Source organism: Leopardus geoffroyi, chromosome C3 (genome assembly GCF_018350155.1).
Source record: "Leopardus geoffroyi isolate Oge1 chromosome C3, O.geoffroyi_Oge1_pat1.0, whole genome shotgun sequence".
Classification (NCBI taxonomy): Eukaryota; Metazoa; Chordata; class Mammalia; order Carnivora; family Felidae; genus Leopardus; species Leopardus geoffroyi.
In genome coordinates this window covers 73,402,245-73,416,393 of record NC_059338.1, presented here as the reverse complement: position 1 = coordinate 73,416,393, position 14,149 = coordinate 73,402,245, and the positions used below count along the sequence as shown (strand labels likewise).

At 48.2% G+C, this 14,149-nt stretch overlaps 1 protein-coding gene across 27 annotated transcripts in view; it reads right to left on the bottom strand.

The window, feature by feature from the left end:
- PTK2 (protein tyrosine kinase 2) overlaps positions 1-14,149 on the bottom strand; it is a 256,802-nt gene that overhangs the window by 148,967 nt on the left and 93,686 nt on the right. For 26 of the 27 annotated variants that reach the window (XM_045453525.1, XM_045453544.1, XM_045453536.1 and 23 more), the window contains one exon: positions 7,284-7,450. The exons of the other annotated variant lie outside the window; for it this stretch is intronic. In XM_045453525.1, the coding sequence (XP_045309481.1) occupies positions 7,284-7,450 (167 nt within the window). The remainder of the gene's footprint in view (positions 1-7,283; positions 7,451-14,149) is intronic. 27 annotated transcript variants of the gene reach the window in all.

Genomic DNA, 14,149 nt, shown 5'->3' with positions numbered 1-14,149 from the left:
GTATGGAGAATAAAAGAAATTCCACAGGCGCAGACTAACTGTTCCATAACCACGGTGATAACCCACCAGAACCTCTCTCCAAGCAGCCTGGCCAGTGTCAGCCGGCAGCCGCAGACCCACTGGAAACTATCTTCCAGCTGCCCGTGTTCGTTCGGTGCAGAAGCATCCGGTAAGTGTCTAATTAACAGAGCAGCAAATTGGAAGTGCATCCGTGTTTTAAAGGTGTCACTTCCAAACCTGTCAGAGTGCTCCTCTACTTACTGTCTTTCTGCTTTAAACCCTCCTAAGAACTCTTGCTGAATGCAGGATTACAACGAAAGACTGGCTTCTTAAAAGAAGGCGTATGCAGGGGCGGTGTCATTTCAAGACAACATAGGAAACTACCAAATACAATCTAAAGCTTCCTAAACTATAATTATTCATTTTCACTGGTCTTCTTTGGAAAATGACGCCTCTCCTCTCTCCCGCAGAGTGAGGGGCTTGCGCAGCAGTGAACAGGGCAGCACTAAGCAGGCTGCTAAGCAGGAGGGCAGCAACCGCGGCTCACTAACAATGACGAGAATGTTCCTCCTCACTCACTTGACAAAGCCCCAAATACTTCCTCAAATGCCAAGAGGGCCGTCTCTTAGACTTGGATTCAACATCAGAAGGATTGGGCCGTTCCCCACCCCCCCGGGTGCCCTGACAGGCTATTTATATCCGCTTAGCCCACTCAGATGCCCAACAGCCACCCTACATAGGTGGCTCCAGATAAGCGAGGTTTAGTTACCAAAATGTGATTAACTAGAATGATCTAGGAGCAAAACTTTCAAGCTGAAATCTCTCAAAACTGCAGGACACCGTTTGCCGCAGTATATGCTAGTACGACATTGCCACGGAAGCGTTTTTTGGCGGACTCCAGATCCTAACAAATACTACCTGCTCCACTGGGACCTCCCGCGACAGGGACCTCCAGGCCTCCTAGGGACAGGGGAGCCAGCTCCTGCTTCCTCCTGGACAGACTGGGCAGGAAGCAAGGCAGGTAGGAACCCGAGTCTTCTAAGGGGCTGACTTTTCGAGCCCTGCCTCAGAACCCGATGGGTCAGCACGAGTCCCGATGGGGCCTTCGGGAGACCGGGGCGGAGGGGGGCAGGACACTCCTCTCGGGGAGGCTCTGCACTATTGTCCTCTGGTCCTTTATCTGACCCAACCGATGAGATCCCCAACGATATTCCTTTAGCGTTTTCTTTTCTTTTCACATTATAAAAGCTTATCAGGCTGTTACGTCATTTTCTGGGACTTATTTTTTTTTTTTAATTGAGGTAAAATTCACATTACAAAAAAATTAACCTTTTTAACGCATACAGTTCAGTGGCACTTAGTGCACTCACAACAGTGTCACGGGAGACTCGACTCTGCCACACGAGGCTACACGGCTAAGATTCACCCACACGGCTACACGTCCCTATAGTTCATTCATTTTGACCTGCGTGACATCCTACGTCTGCGGCCCAGCACGGAAACCTGGAGTCTCTCAGGGACAAAATCTGCAAGGGAACCGCAGCCCTGTAGAGTGTGTGCTGCCCGTCTTCCAGCTGCGGCCCAAATGGATTTACCCGTTTACCTTCTCTCACCAGCAGCACAGGCAAACACCCTGTTGAAGCCACCACCTCTCCCGCTACTGACGCTATCCACAACTCACTTTCTGCCAACCAGTGTGGATCTTGTGGGCTAGGTCCCCACCCCCCTGATCGCCATCCCCCCGATTACCGGCCAAACTTGTTTTCTCCTTTATGACAACGCCTTCATGTCCCTTGTCCGTGGACTGAGTTGCCTCAACTCTCATACTAATCGGAAGAGCATCATCCTTTGTAAATTACAAGCGTGACAAATCTCTCCTCTCAGCTGCAACTTGCTTCTGCACTTTTACAAATACACCTTCTAATACACAGAGGCTCTTCATCTCAAGGACGTTGAATTTGCGATTCTTTCCTTTTCCAGAGAACGTCTTTGGGGTTATTAAATCTTCCTGCTCCAGGACCAGCAGTACCTTCATATTTTTCACTAAGCTTTTTTCTCACCTGGTCCATCTTCAGTGGGTCCCTGTGTATTGCTTGAGGCAGGATCTATTTTGTGGTTATTCTTCCCACCAGGACAGCCACTTATCCAACCAGCCCTTCCGGTCCCCAGCGGCCAGCCACGGCACCACTGGAAGGTCCCCCTGCCTGGCACAGCTACACCCACACAGTGTGCCACAAGCTGGCTTGTGTTGAAAGACCTCAGGACCCGGGTGAGCAAGCTTATGTCTCAGGGTTATTGAACAGGAGGAACAGATCCTACGGCAGATAGCGTGAAAACAAATCCATGTTCAAAAACTTCCCGAGAATGGAAACTGACGCTCGATTATTCCGGGGAGTCCTAGCACTTTCATTCGAAGAACATCGTACTTTTCAGAACTAAAGCCAGGAGTGCAGCTGTCCTCACAAAGCCACCTACGAACTGAGAGCAGGTCCCTGCTAGCAAGGGGGAAATGTGATCAAAAATGTTCTGTCTCTGGTGCTTACATACCTTAACAGGAGCAGAGAAGAAAGAGCTGAGCACACGGACTCAATTGCCTACTCTGCCGTATGATCTCAAGGAAGTTTTTTCAGCCTCTCTGAACCACAGCTGTCTCACCAGTAACGTGGCAAAAGGTGAGTACCCACCTGAAAAGACTATCATAGGAAGAACGAACTTGGGTAAAGTAAGCCAGGTGCTTAGCACAATGTCCACCACATGGTAAGCAATGTGTGTTCCTGTGAAAACACGGTTATTCACACAATCTACAACTGTTCATCCCTAGATGAGGACAACTTACTGTCCCATCAAAGTGCTTTGCCTGTAGGTTTATTTTACATTTCCACTACCACTAATTCCGTTCTCACTTAAAGTGTTTGAGGTGCCTCCTATATACCAGGCATGACCAACTAAAAACTAGGAATAGAGCAGCGGGTGAGACAAAGTCCCTGAGGGAGAGAAAGGTCATCAGGTGGGCAGGCCCTAAAGACAGAACGGTCGGGGAAGACACAGGCCGAGAGCAGACAGTGGACACTGGTCTGAACGATGGGAGGCCCACGCGGTGACGGAAACGACAGGGGAGCACGTTCAGCAGAGTCACACGAAGCACAAAGTCTCATTCGAGAACCAGAAGGAGTCGTGGGGCTGGGGCAGAGCGAGTGGAAAGTTCTCCAAGACAAAGGAAAGGTGGGCCGAGGCCGGTGCTATTCAGCAGGCCAGGAAGCTGGCGGCAGAGAGGATCCAATGAGACCCCGACCAGGCAGCGAGGAAGAGACGACACTGAAACGTGCGGCCGCTTGACTGGATGAAGGGAACGAGAGCGAGAGGAGATGGGGCTGAGAGATGATCGGGAACTCTGGAGTTGGCTCCAGGTGTGACAAGGTGCTACTGGAAGCTTCTGTAGGAGTGAGTTTCATACTCCACTGGATGCTTGTGTTTTTAAAGACTCTTGAGCAAACCCCGTAAGCTCTACCTTAAAAAAAAAATCGCCCTACAACCGCTTCTCACTCCATCACTACTCCCCCAGGCCACCTGCTTTTAGGATTTTTGCCTGGGCTACGGCAATAACCGGTTTATGGGTTCCCTGTGTCTCTCCTATTAACGTGTGAATTTGATGCCAAACGCAGGTCTACAGAGAGAAGGAAGAGGAAAAGAGGTCACTGGAGCAGTCCAAAATTTAAATGCTGGGCAGAGGACAGACTGTTTTTGCTTTATACATTCTGAGAAGTATCTTCAGGGGCCCATCTGTTTCTGTATTGATTCTTGTAGAACAAGCCTTTTATTATTATGTAGTTGCCCTCCACATTCCTATTAATGCTTTTCTGTCTTCAAACTTTTTTCATAGGATATTAATAAAACAATACCAATCCCCTTGCCCCCCTTCCCCCACCTAGTTAGCAGGAAGGGAAATTCTTTTCTTTTCTCTTCTCTTCTTTTCTTTTCTACCCACCCATCCATCCATCTAAATGAGGTTGAAGAGAACAGAATGGCACTGGATGAAAATCTGAGACCTCGGCGTACTAGTGAGGTTGGGTATGATTTTGTGAAGCACATACGGAGACCTACATGTATGTGGTTCTGAGACACACACACGTGTTTGTGCTGCATCTTAAGGTAAAATGTTTCTTTCTGTAAGTCACATGAAAATGTCTTGAATATCACTGTGTTAGATGTGTCATAAAGAGCAGAGAGCTGGACTGTATTTGTAATCACACCCTAACAGATTCTGACCACTCACTCCTAGTCTACTTGACCTTCTGAAGTCTAGTCTGTGATTTCCCTTCATCCTACTTTCCTGTCTTTCTTCCTCCCCTTTTCTTGCCTCCTTTCGATTATGGAGTTTCTCAATACCTACTCAGCCACCTACCTGTTACGTTATACAATCTACTTCTAATGTTTTATGGTTGCCCTAATATACAATTTTATTTTTAACATTTTTATATATAATTTTAAAACCCGGCCGACAGAGCCTTAATTCCGATCACCTCTCTTCTGACATACTGGGTTCGACTATCTGGGTTTTACTTTTTTCATGTAAAAAATCAGCTTTTACCACTTTATGGGTTTTCAGAGCCAATGCTTATCTGTATCTACCCGATTTTTTTTTCTAGCACTCCTTCTTCCAACTGAAACCCTCCTTCAGAGACCATTTTCCTTTCTCCCGAGTGTATTTATAGGAGGTTCCTTTGCTGGTATAGTCTCTGCGGAAAGCATCGCTGTCATCCTGCTCTTGAATGGTCACTGAATCTGACAAAAAATACAGGATGCCGGTGACTTCTTCTCCCCACTTTGCATAGATCACTGCTGTGGAGAACTGTGAATGTGTCCCTGGTTGCTTTAGCATCATCTCTTTTTTTTCCTTTGTACACGACTTGACTATAATCCACCAAAGTGTAGATCTATTTTTTTAACCGTGTTTGGGGTTCTGCATTAATCCTGGTTCTGAGGACTCATGTTATTTGCCAATTCCAGAAAATTCTCAGCCATAATCTCTTTGGGAGTATTTCCTCCTCCTCAGTCTTTTTATCTCCTCCTGGAGCCCCTGTCAGAAATGAGTCTGCCTCCTCAGTTTTCATGTCGTGCCATTTCCTTTCATATTCTCTACCTGCTCATCTCCCCGTGCTATCTTTTGGGCAAATTTTCTCAGATCCGTGTTTCTGTTGACCAATGTTTCACCTACATCTAACTTGCTATTTTAACCATCCAGTGGTTTCCAGAACTCGAGTTTGGTTCTTTTTCAATCTACTTGGTTCTCCGTACTAGGCTCCTGTTCCTCACTGACGCCCTAAGTCCTGCCTCCTCTGACGTGAGCACCAACAGGCGGGAGGAAGCCTGGCCCTCCCGAAACACCCACAGGGGTCACCTGTGCCTCCAACCCATCTCCTCGTCTCCTCTCCTCCCCCCGCCGTCCACGCACCTTCACCGATCTTAGTGGCCTCGCTACCACTCAGAGTTAAGGTTACAGTTAAGGCTGGGTTCACTTTAAAAGCCTGCACTGGGGGGGCGCCTGGGTGGTGCAGTCGGTTAAGCGTCCGACTTCGGCCAGGTCACGATCTCGCGGTCCGTGAGTTCGAGCCCCGCGTCAGGCTCTGGGCTGATGGCTCAGAGCCTGGAGCCTGTTTCCAATTCTGTGTCTCCCTCTCTCTCTGCCCCTCCCCCGTTCATGCTCTGTCTCTCTCTGTCCCAAAAATAAATAAACGTTGAAAAAAAAAATTTTTTTTAAATAAATAAATAAATAAAATAAAAGCCTGCACTGGGAAGTCAGCTAAATTCAAGTCAAAGCTGTATCCGGAGCTCTCTCTGCAGGTGGAACTCAAATCCAGTCTGTTACCTATCTCCCCTGTCTTTACCTCCTAAGGTCTGTGGAGAGCTATGAGAAATAAACATTGTACGAACTGCAAGTGTACAGACTGTAAAGAGCACACCGTGGGCCCGGTGCCAGGCTGCGGCAGCCACTCCTGTCAGCATCAGGTTGAGCACTCACTGCGTTCGGTGAAGTTCTACCTCGCCCAGTCTTTGAGGGTTCAGGCTCCACGGAACAGAGTAGTGCCACTCAACTTTACTTGAAATTAGGCCAAGTAAACTGGCTTAAAAGAACAGAAACAGAGCTTGTCAATTCAGATGCTTGCATTCGACACAACATTTGATCGAGCACTAGGGACATCATGATGATGAAGTACGCCTCCGACGTGTCGGTGCAGGAAGGCAACGGAATTATGTTCGATAAAAATACCTGCAGGGATTTGTAACTAACTTTTAGGTATTCGTAGCTTTTTTACACACTTATTGGACTGACTGGCTGAATAATGGAGGTCAGATCTTTGCTAGCCATCGATGTAACCCCACCAAACTGCATTATCATGGGCTATCTTGTTAGCTCGGTCGGTTCCGTCTATTTGAAAAACCTGAAAACACAAGGATATTTCTTTGGTAAACTGTAGCTAGGATGAGATTTTTTTCGACTAGAGATTATTAACCTAAACATATTTGTTTTTCGTTTAAAACGTCTCCTCCAAACAACTCAGGTTGTCGGACTGAAAGTGACCGGCACTGAACCCCCCCCTTCCCCCACCCCCCGATCCATAACCGCCTTTACTCCCACAGCAGCATCCACAAAATGAAGGCGCCTGTGGAAGGAGCCCATCTTTGCAAGTTATACTTCTCTCAAATAAAGTGTATTACATGTACAATTTCCTACTAACAAGCTGCTTTGCATAACAGTGGAAAAAATTACTAGAAGAGAACACAGAGAACTCTTTAATTCACTTTGAATCACGTCCGTTTCGCTCAGGTCCGTCCGAGTCACGAACATCAAACGTGCACCCACTCTTTTTGGGGGAGCTTGTGGGTTACCGGGCCCCGTGGAGCAAGCCGTTGCCGCCCCCCAGTGAGGTGATCAGGTGCACACGAAGTCCTGCTGCACGAGAGGATGCGGACAGGATGGAAAGGAAAAGAACAGGGGGCGGAGTTCTCAGAGCTGAGGCTGACCCAAAACAGACCCGACGGGAGAAGCGTGACCGGCCCCAGGCCGTCCCCACAGAGCCCAAAGTCCATAGTGCCACAAAGACAGACTGAACAGAGATCTAGGAGAGGTCGCTGGTTAATTATTACCAGCCAGTTTTATTTCGACAGGAGTCGTGATTACAAGCAGTATGGAAATTAAGCAAAGACATTCACCCTCTCGTGTGTGATTTAATATGCAAAACAAATCAAGCGTGAGTCACACCAAAGTAGGGACGCAATCTTACTTCCACTCCTCTGGTGGGTGTGCAAGTTCATACTTCTCCCTCACATTGGAGACACCCATATCCAAATGGAGCCAGTGAACCTCCTCTGACCGCAGGTGACTGAGACGAAATCCATAGCAGGCCACGTGCTTTACTTTGTGACTGTCCACTATCTTCTGAATGATGCCCTAAAACATACCCCCCACAAAAACGACTGTTATAAACAAAAAAAAACTGTAGGCTAAAAATTAATGCAATGTTCATTTGTTTTAGTTAGTTATCAGAAATCTTTGGTAAAAGAGTATCAAGTTAAATAAGTCATTTAATTTTTCTTAGGAATCTTGTTTCTCAAATAGTATTTTTACGAACAAGGAAAGTTTTGAAAAAACACAAAAAGAGACTCTTCCGTTTTCTTCAGTGATAAACAAGGCATGGAAACTTAAAATACATTTCTGCAGCTCTAGCTCTGCACCCCCCCCCCCGCCCCCAAACCTGACAATGTGTCCCACCCACCCTCTGGGTGTGACTGCTGATAACTAGGCCCGAGGACGGGTTCCACTTTCTGAGCCCAGGACGGCATACTGCTCTAGACCAGATGCAACCTAATGTCATTTCTTAAGAAACACATTTAAGGACCTATGACGAAGGCCACATTTCTGACAATACCGATGATATCTGTGAAGTTATTCAAAATTGGGCCTACCCAATCTGCTACCAACCACTCAAAGAGCCGCTGAAACCTAACACTCCATGACTTCAGACAGGAAGGCTGCCCAAAGATGAAGCTTATCCTAAACTAGGGAAAGGGAGGGGGCAGCCCGAGTCTTGCCCTGTACCCGCGCAATGTGGAAGTCCACGTGTACACGTTTGAACATGGACGGCACGCGTGGGAACGTAACAGAGGCCATGTGCTGCCCCCACACGAGGGTGTGTTAATCACAGCCCACTGCGATCCTCTCAGTGCTCCAGGCCACTCACAGTTAATGTTGAATGATGCCGACATTAACGTGAAAATCACTGGTTGAGAAAATCAGCATGGTTTTTAAAGATTAGCAATTAACGGAAGGTATCACACTACTTACAACATGAGACACATCTTCAAAGTTCCTACACACACTAAGCGTTTCTATATTAAAGCATGATGCTGTTGACAATACAAATAAGGATGTTCCTATCCCTGCTCACGAGAAGACAATGAACACACACTATATGCAAAACCCATCAAGGACGCAGTGCGTCCACACCAAAGGCAACAGGTGGCACCTGTCCGTGGCCAGGCTCCCGGGACAAGGTTGTGTATCAGGCACGGGAGAATGGTAGGGAGGAGGAAACGTGTCATCGGGGAGAAAGCATGGACAGAGGCCTGGGCTGGAGGCCGCTCCATAAAGAAGACACGCTCTCTGGGGACAGGAAGACTGCGTGTAGCCTAAAGAACTCTGGGCAAAACTGCAAGAGGCAAAAATGTCCTTCCTGGCTTTCGGATTCGAGGCCTGGAGTTTGTGATGGGGCCACCGTGAAGGACTCTGCCGCCTGTGCTGCCAGGGGCGCCCAGCCGAGGGGGCAGCAGGAGCTGAAATCCAGCCGGCCCTCTGGTCGGCACATCTTGCGCTCAGGGGTGGGACATTGGCTTCCAGCAGTTCTCTCAGAGGCAACTTCTTCAGCTTCCCCTTGCCGACACACAAGTCCCTGCTGCGCAGGACGGGAGCTGGCGCCTCTTCCAAATTCCCACAAAGGCACTTTGTGTCCCGGTCCCGGCAATGCCCATTTGCTACCAAGGGCACAGAGACACCAGCTGCCCTCTCTAAGGCTCAGGTTTAGCACGTCCTCTCGTCAGTCCGCGGCAGCTCACTGGTACCAGATTCCAGAGCCACTGCTCTCCTGTTAGAGCCCTGGTTCAGGTTCCTCTCTGTACCCAACCATCTGTCTCGGCAGGTCTATCCTTCCCCTCCAGACACACGCCGGCTCCTACCGCTGTTTGTGCCATCAACCCCGGGGAGAGATCCCGCCCTCCCTGGGCGCCTTCCCTGACGAGCCCCAGCAAAGGTCACCCTGGCGACCTATCAGGGAACAGGGCACACGGGCAACCACCTGCAGAGAGGCCAGCGTGGACACACCTAGTCCAGAACTGTGGAGCCCAGCGCACAAGCCGGCTCCCAATCTGGAGTTTCACAGGACAGATGCAATTTCAGCCCATTCACTCGATCACACTACCTGAAGACACCCAGAATGACTTCCGGTTTGCTTCTGTGTAACGAAGAGCTCCCATCCCATAGGACCTCCACCCTAAACAAGTTGTAGCCTTCACTTTCCACTAAGAAAATTAAAAGCAATAAACACACAGACACTTCTCTCTATTTCATGTTTTGCTTTTTTATTATGCTCCCATATTGTGTTCTATCCTATTTCTCTAGAACTCCTGTAAATCTCATCGCGGACTCAGTCTGAATGTCAGCCAAGTTTAGGAATATAAAAGGACTTACACATTTGATGCTCAGTACCTACACTCTGTAACTTAGATAATTTTGAGAACCAAACATCTGGTTCTGGATAACTGAAAAACAACTTTTAGAACTAAGCATTTAGTAAGGAACGCACACTCAGAAAAACCTACCCTGCTACCATACGGAAATGTATGCATATATTATTTCTGGAAAACGTGTATTTAGAAAAGTGACTGTCTCAAGGGAGATAACAGGACAAGGATTTATAATATACCTCTAACGGCAGCTGAATTAAATTTAAATTTCTCATCCTGACTTTGATGTCCCATGACAATCCTATCCACACTTCACTACTTTGAAAAGGCCGTTTGCTCATCGGTATCCTATCCCAGAACTTGGAAATACGTAATGTTCCTGATTAATTCTCACATTAGATATTCACAGGAAAAGAATTCTTCTTAAGGATGAAAATAAAAGAAGCCAGTGTCTGTATTGTGCTTCTATCTTATCAGAAACATACAGCACTCAGCAGACAGAGCCATTCTACTACTGGTGGGTAGTTCTTGTGGGTTCCCCAGCTCTGGGGGGTCAGGGGGAGTGGACATGCAAACAATACTGCTGTGAACGTGCTTGAAGCTGGCATCACACACGTGCAGAAACAACACCCAGAAACAGATGCCCTGGGTCAAAAGCTACGTAACGTGTGACATCTGGTAAGTATGGCCAAACTGTCAACCAGTGAAACTATATCAATTATACTTGGCACATAACATTAGAGACTGTCCTTCACCTCATGCCGATGCTGGATGAAATCAATCTTGAATGTTTATCAGTGTGATGGACCACAAAAGGTGGGGGACATTTCACTGTTGTCCTTGATTACACACTAGTGAGGTGAGTCTGTGGTTTCGTTTCTAAAAGTTCTTTTTACGATTTTGCCGGGTTCAACTTGGTCACCTACCTATCTTTTGGACAGTGTTCTGGAAAGAAGCAATGACCTTTCCACTGGTCGAAAGAAGTCCTGCAGACCTTTCCTTCGTGTTCATTTGCTCATGAATGTTCGTTCCCTCCCTGGATCAGTGAGCATGTGTGCACCTAGTCTGCATGGCAGCAGCACTACAATGATGGATACGACAGAACCCTTGCCTCCAAAGCCGTAGTCTAGGAGGGAGGTGCTGGACACACGCATGAGAGTGGCCTGTCCAGTGTGCGGGGAACTGGCTACATGTCTAGCTGTCTCCCCACTGTCATTTGCAAGACCTCTATCACGAGAGGAGAGATCTAAAGCCACACACACTGTTCTTACCAGCGCACTTCTCTTCACTTCCTGCCAGGAGTCACCAAGTGCAATCATCATTGCTGATTTGTTTGTTACAATGCGGTTATTTTTCTGTGTCTCTCTTTCAGATGCTCTTTACCTCAAGCAAACCAACTGTTCTCTGTGCTCTGTCCTCTGATCCCACCTGCACGGGAGGAGCCTCACTGTCATTCAGTTACCACAAACAAGGTGCGGAGATCCGAATCCTGCTCTCCAACAGCACTACCTTCCTCCTGTCGGTTCAGCGCTCACCCAGAAGTCGGCCCCAAAGTCCCCCGAGACAAAGCACACCTGTGTCCATCTGTTCCCTACTACTGCCATAACAACATCCACAAACTTCCAAGCTTAAGATAGCACAAATGCTAGCTTCTCAGTTCTGTAAAATCCTAAGTCCGAAATGGGAATCCCTGGGCTAAAATCAAGGTGTCAGCAGGGATGCACTGCTTTCTGGAAGCTCCAGGCTGGCCTTGTCCAGCTGCTAGAGGCCCCTCTGTGCATGTTCAAAGCCAGCAGGGTTGCGTCCGACCCTTTTACTGCAGCCCCTCCCTCTGACCACAGGCAAAAAAGGTCTGCAGCTCATAATCTCCCCATCTCAAGGTCCTTAGTGTGGGTCACATCTTCCAAGTCCATTCTGCCATGGAAGGTCCCATATGCCCAGGTTCTGGGGATTAGGACATGGATACCTTTTGGGGCTATTATTCTGCCCACCACAATCACCATCTCTAAGGTTCCGTGACAGAGAATTCTTTCTCGTGCTCTTGCCGTCTCATACTCTTCTTCACGTTGCTTCTGACTGTTTCTTTCTTATGGTTTTTCTTTCTAGTTTCTTCCTAGATGATACTATTCCATTAAAGAAATGTTCACGTTTTAAATACATATTCACCTGATCCTCTATCAGAGAAAGTTGACATTTGAGACACACATGAAGCATCAGTGACGACACTTGACAATAAACATTGGAGACCACAGGACTACTGCACACAGAGCCCTTCCGGCAACCATCTGTGGCTGAGCTCAGGGAAGACGGCCTACAGGGCGCCTTCCCCACAGCCGCTGGCGTTCTGAGCACAGCGCAGTGGCTCACAGAGCTCGTAACTGCTGCCAACTCACAGAATCCCAAACTGTCCCTGTGCTTTCCACTCCGATCAGAAAGCTGATTTTAAATTGATCAGAATGGGGGTGCCTGGGTGGCTCAGGTCACGATCTCACGGTTCGTGGGTTCAAGCCCCGCATCGGGCTCTGTGCTGATGGCTCGGAGCCTGGAGCCTGCTTCTGATTCTGTGTCTCCCTCTCTCTCTGCCCCTCCCCCACTCAGGCTCTGTCTCTCTCTTTCTCTCTCTCAAAAATAAATAAACGTTAAAAAAAAATTGATCAGAATATTTCTTTCTACCGTTATTCTTCCCACTACCAGTGTGGTTACAATAATTAGTCCTACTCCAACCAAGGATATTCCACATTTAGCAAAGTACAGGACTGAGTTTATTGCGTTTGTTTACTCTTGCAGATTCAGGTAACTGAGTGGCTCAGGACGAGTACTGGGACCTCAGAGTGTGCTAGGTAGCTAGAAAAGTGCACTGAGCCCTTTAGTAAACTTTAAGACCCTCTGCACATAACAACAATATTGTCCAACAACTCAGCCGCTACTTAATCTGTACTTGCCTAGATTTGGTGTCTGGGTACAAAATGCATTGTTGCAGGCCCTGTGATTTAAAGAAAATAGTAATAAGGTAGGAATGAAGGTCTGCTAGAAGTATCAGTAAGGCTAGGTATGGTTTTGGATGGGTGTAATCTCTCAGTTTCTTTCATGGTTATTAGTCCACTACTTTCTACTCCTGCCACCAGTTTTCCTAACTCTATTTCTGTCAGAAGTACTCCATTTCACCTAGGATTTCATGTAGTCATTCAAAAAGGAATCCATCAAGTACATGCTGTGCGCCCACTAGGCCCTGCTGAAGACACAGGTGATGAGACCACGGAGCAGTAAGACCCCGGGCTTACAGTCTAGGGGAAGAAAACAGAGAATAAGAGAGCAAAACAAATCAAGAAACAAGACAATCTCAGTAAGGAGAAAGCATGTGAAGAAAACAACAAAATAGGGTGACGGGCAATGGAAAAGGTGGAGGAGAGGGAGCATTCTTGAGCTGGGAGACAGAGTGAGGACAATCACTGGAAGTAAGGTAAGAACGGGTAACAAGGAGCCAGATCCCGTAGGCCCTTGTATGGCCTACACTGAAGGAATCTGGCCTTCCTCTGAGAGAAATGGGGAGCTGCTGGAGGTTTTGAGCAAATTACTGATTAGAAGACAGGCCTGTTAGAGAAACAGTCCGGGAAGCAGAAAGTCAAAGGGAATGAGCCGGAGGACAGAAGGCCATGGGGCAGAACAGGGAGAGGGAAGAGTTAGAGGCTTTTAAAGGACCTGAACGTTCACCCTAAATGAGACAGGAAGCCCAGGGAAGGTTCCGTGCAGGACTGACGTGCTCTGGCTTTCATTTCAATGGGATCACCTGGCTGCTGGCTCATGAACAGACTGAGGGGGCCCCAGGGGACGGCGGGGTGTCGGGAGGCCATGTGGCGACGCGCATGGGAACAGTGGTGGCTCCAAGAAGACGTGCAGTAGACGCCATAGGAACTGGGCGGATCCTGGGTGTATTTGGGAAAACGTGTGGGCAGAAGTAGCTAACATTCTGGACGTCAGGTGTAAGCAAAGGAGGAATAACAGATGATTCCAAGGGACCCAAGTCACTGAAGGAAGGGGAGCCCCTAGACGGACTCAAGGATGGTTCTCTTGGCGTCAGAAGTGCGAAGATGGAGGACAGGGGCACACGCAGCCGGGTGGCACTCAGGTCCTAAGGTCAGAGGGAGAGCAGTCAGAACGGGGCATGGGGGTGGGAAAGGCAGAGCTGGTTAAACCCTGGTCAAGGCCTGAAGAGACCATGAAAACGCAGGGGAGGAGCAAGGGGGCGGCGTGCAGGCCGCCGCCCACGTCCCTACAGCACTTTTTCCTGGGTTCACGGGTCTTCATGCCCCGTTATGTCTCCTGTCTCCTCAAAGACAGCCTGTGGTATCAACGCTCCCTTCATTCCATGTCTTCATGATCGGTGCTTCGTCTGGAAAACTTCCGAGGTACG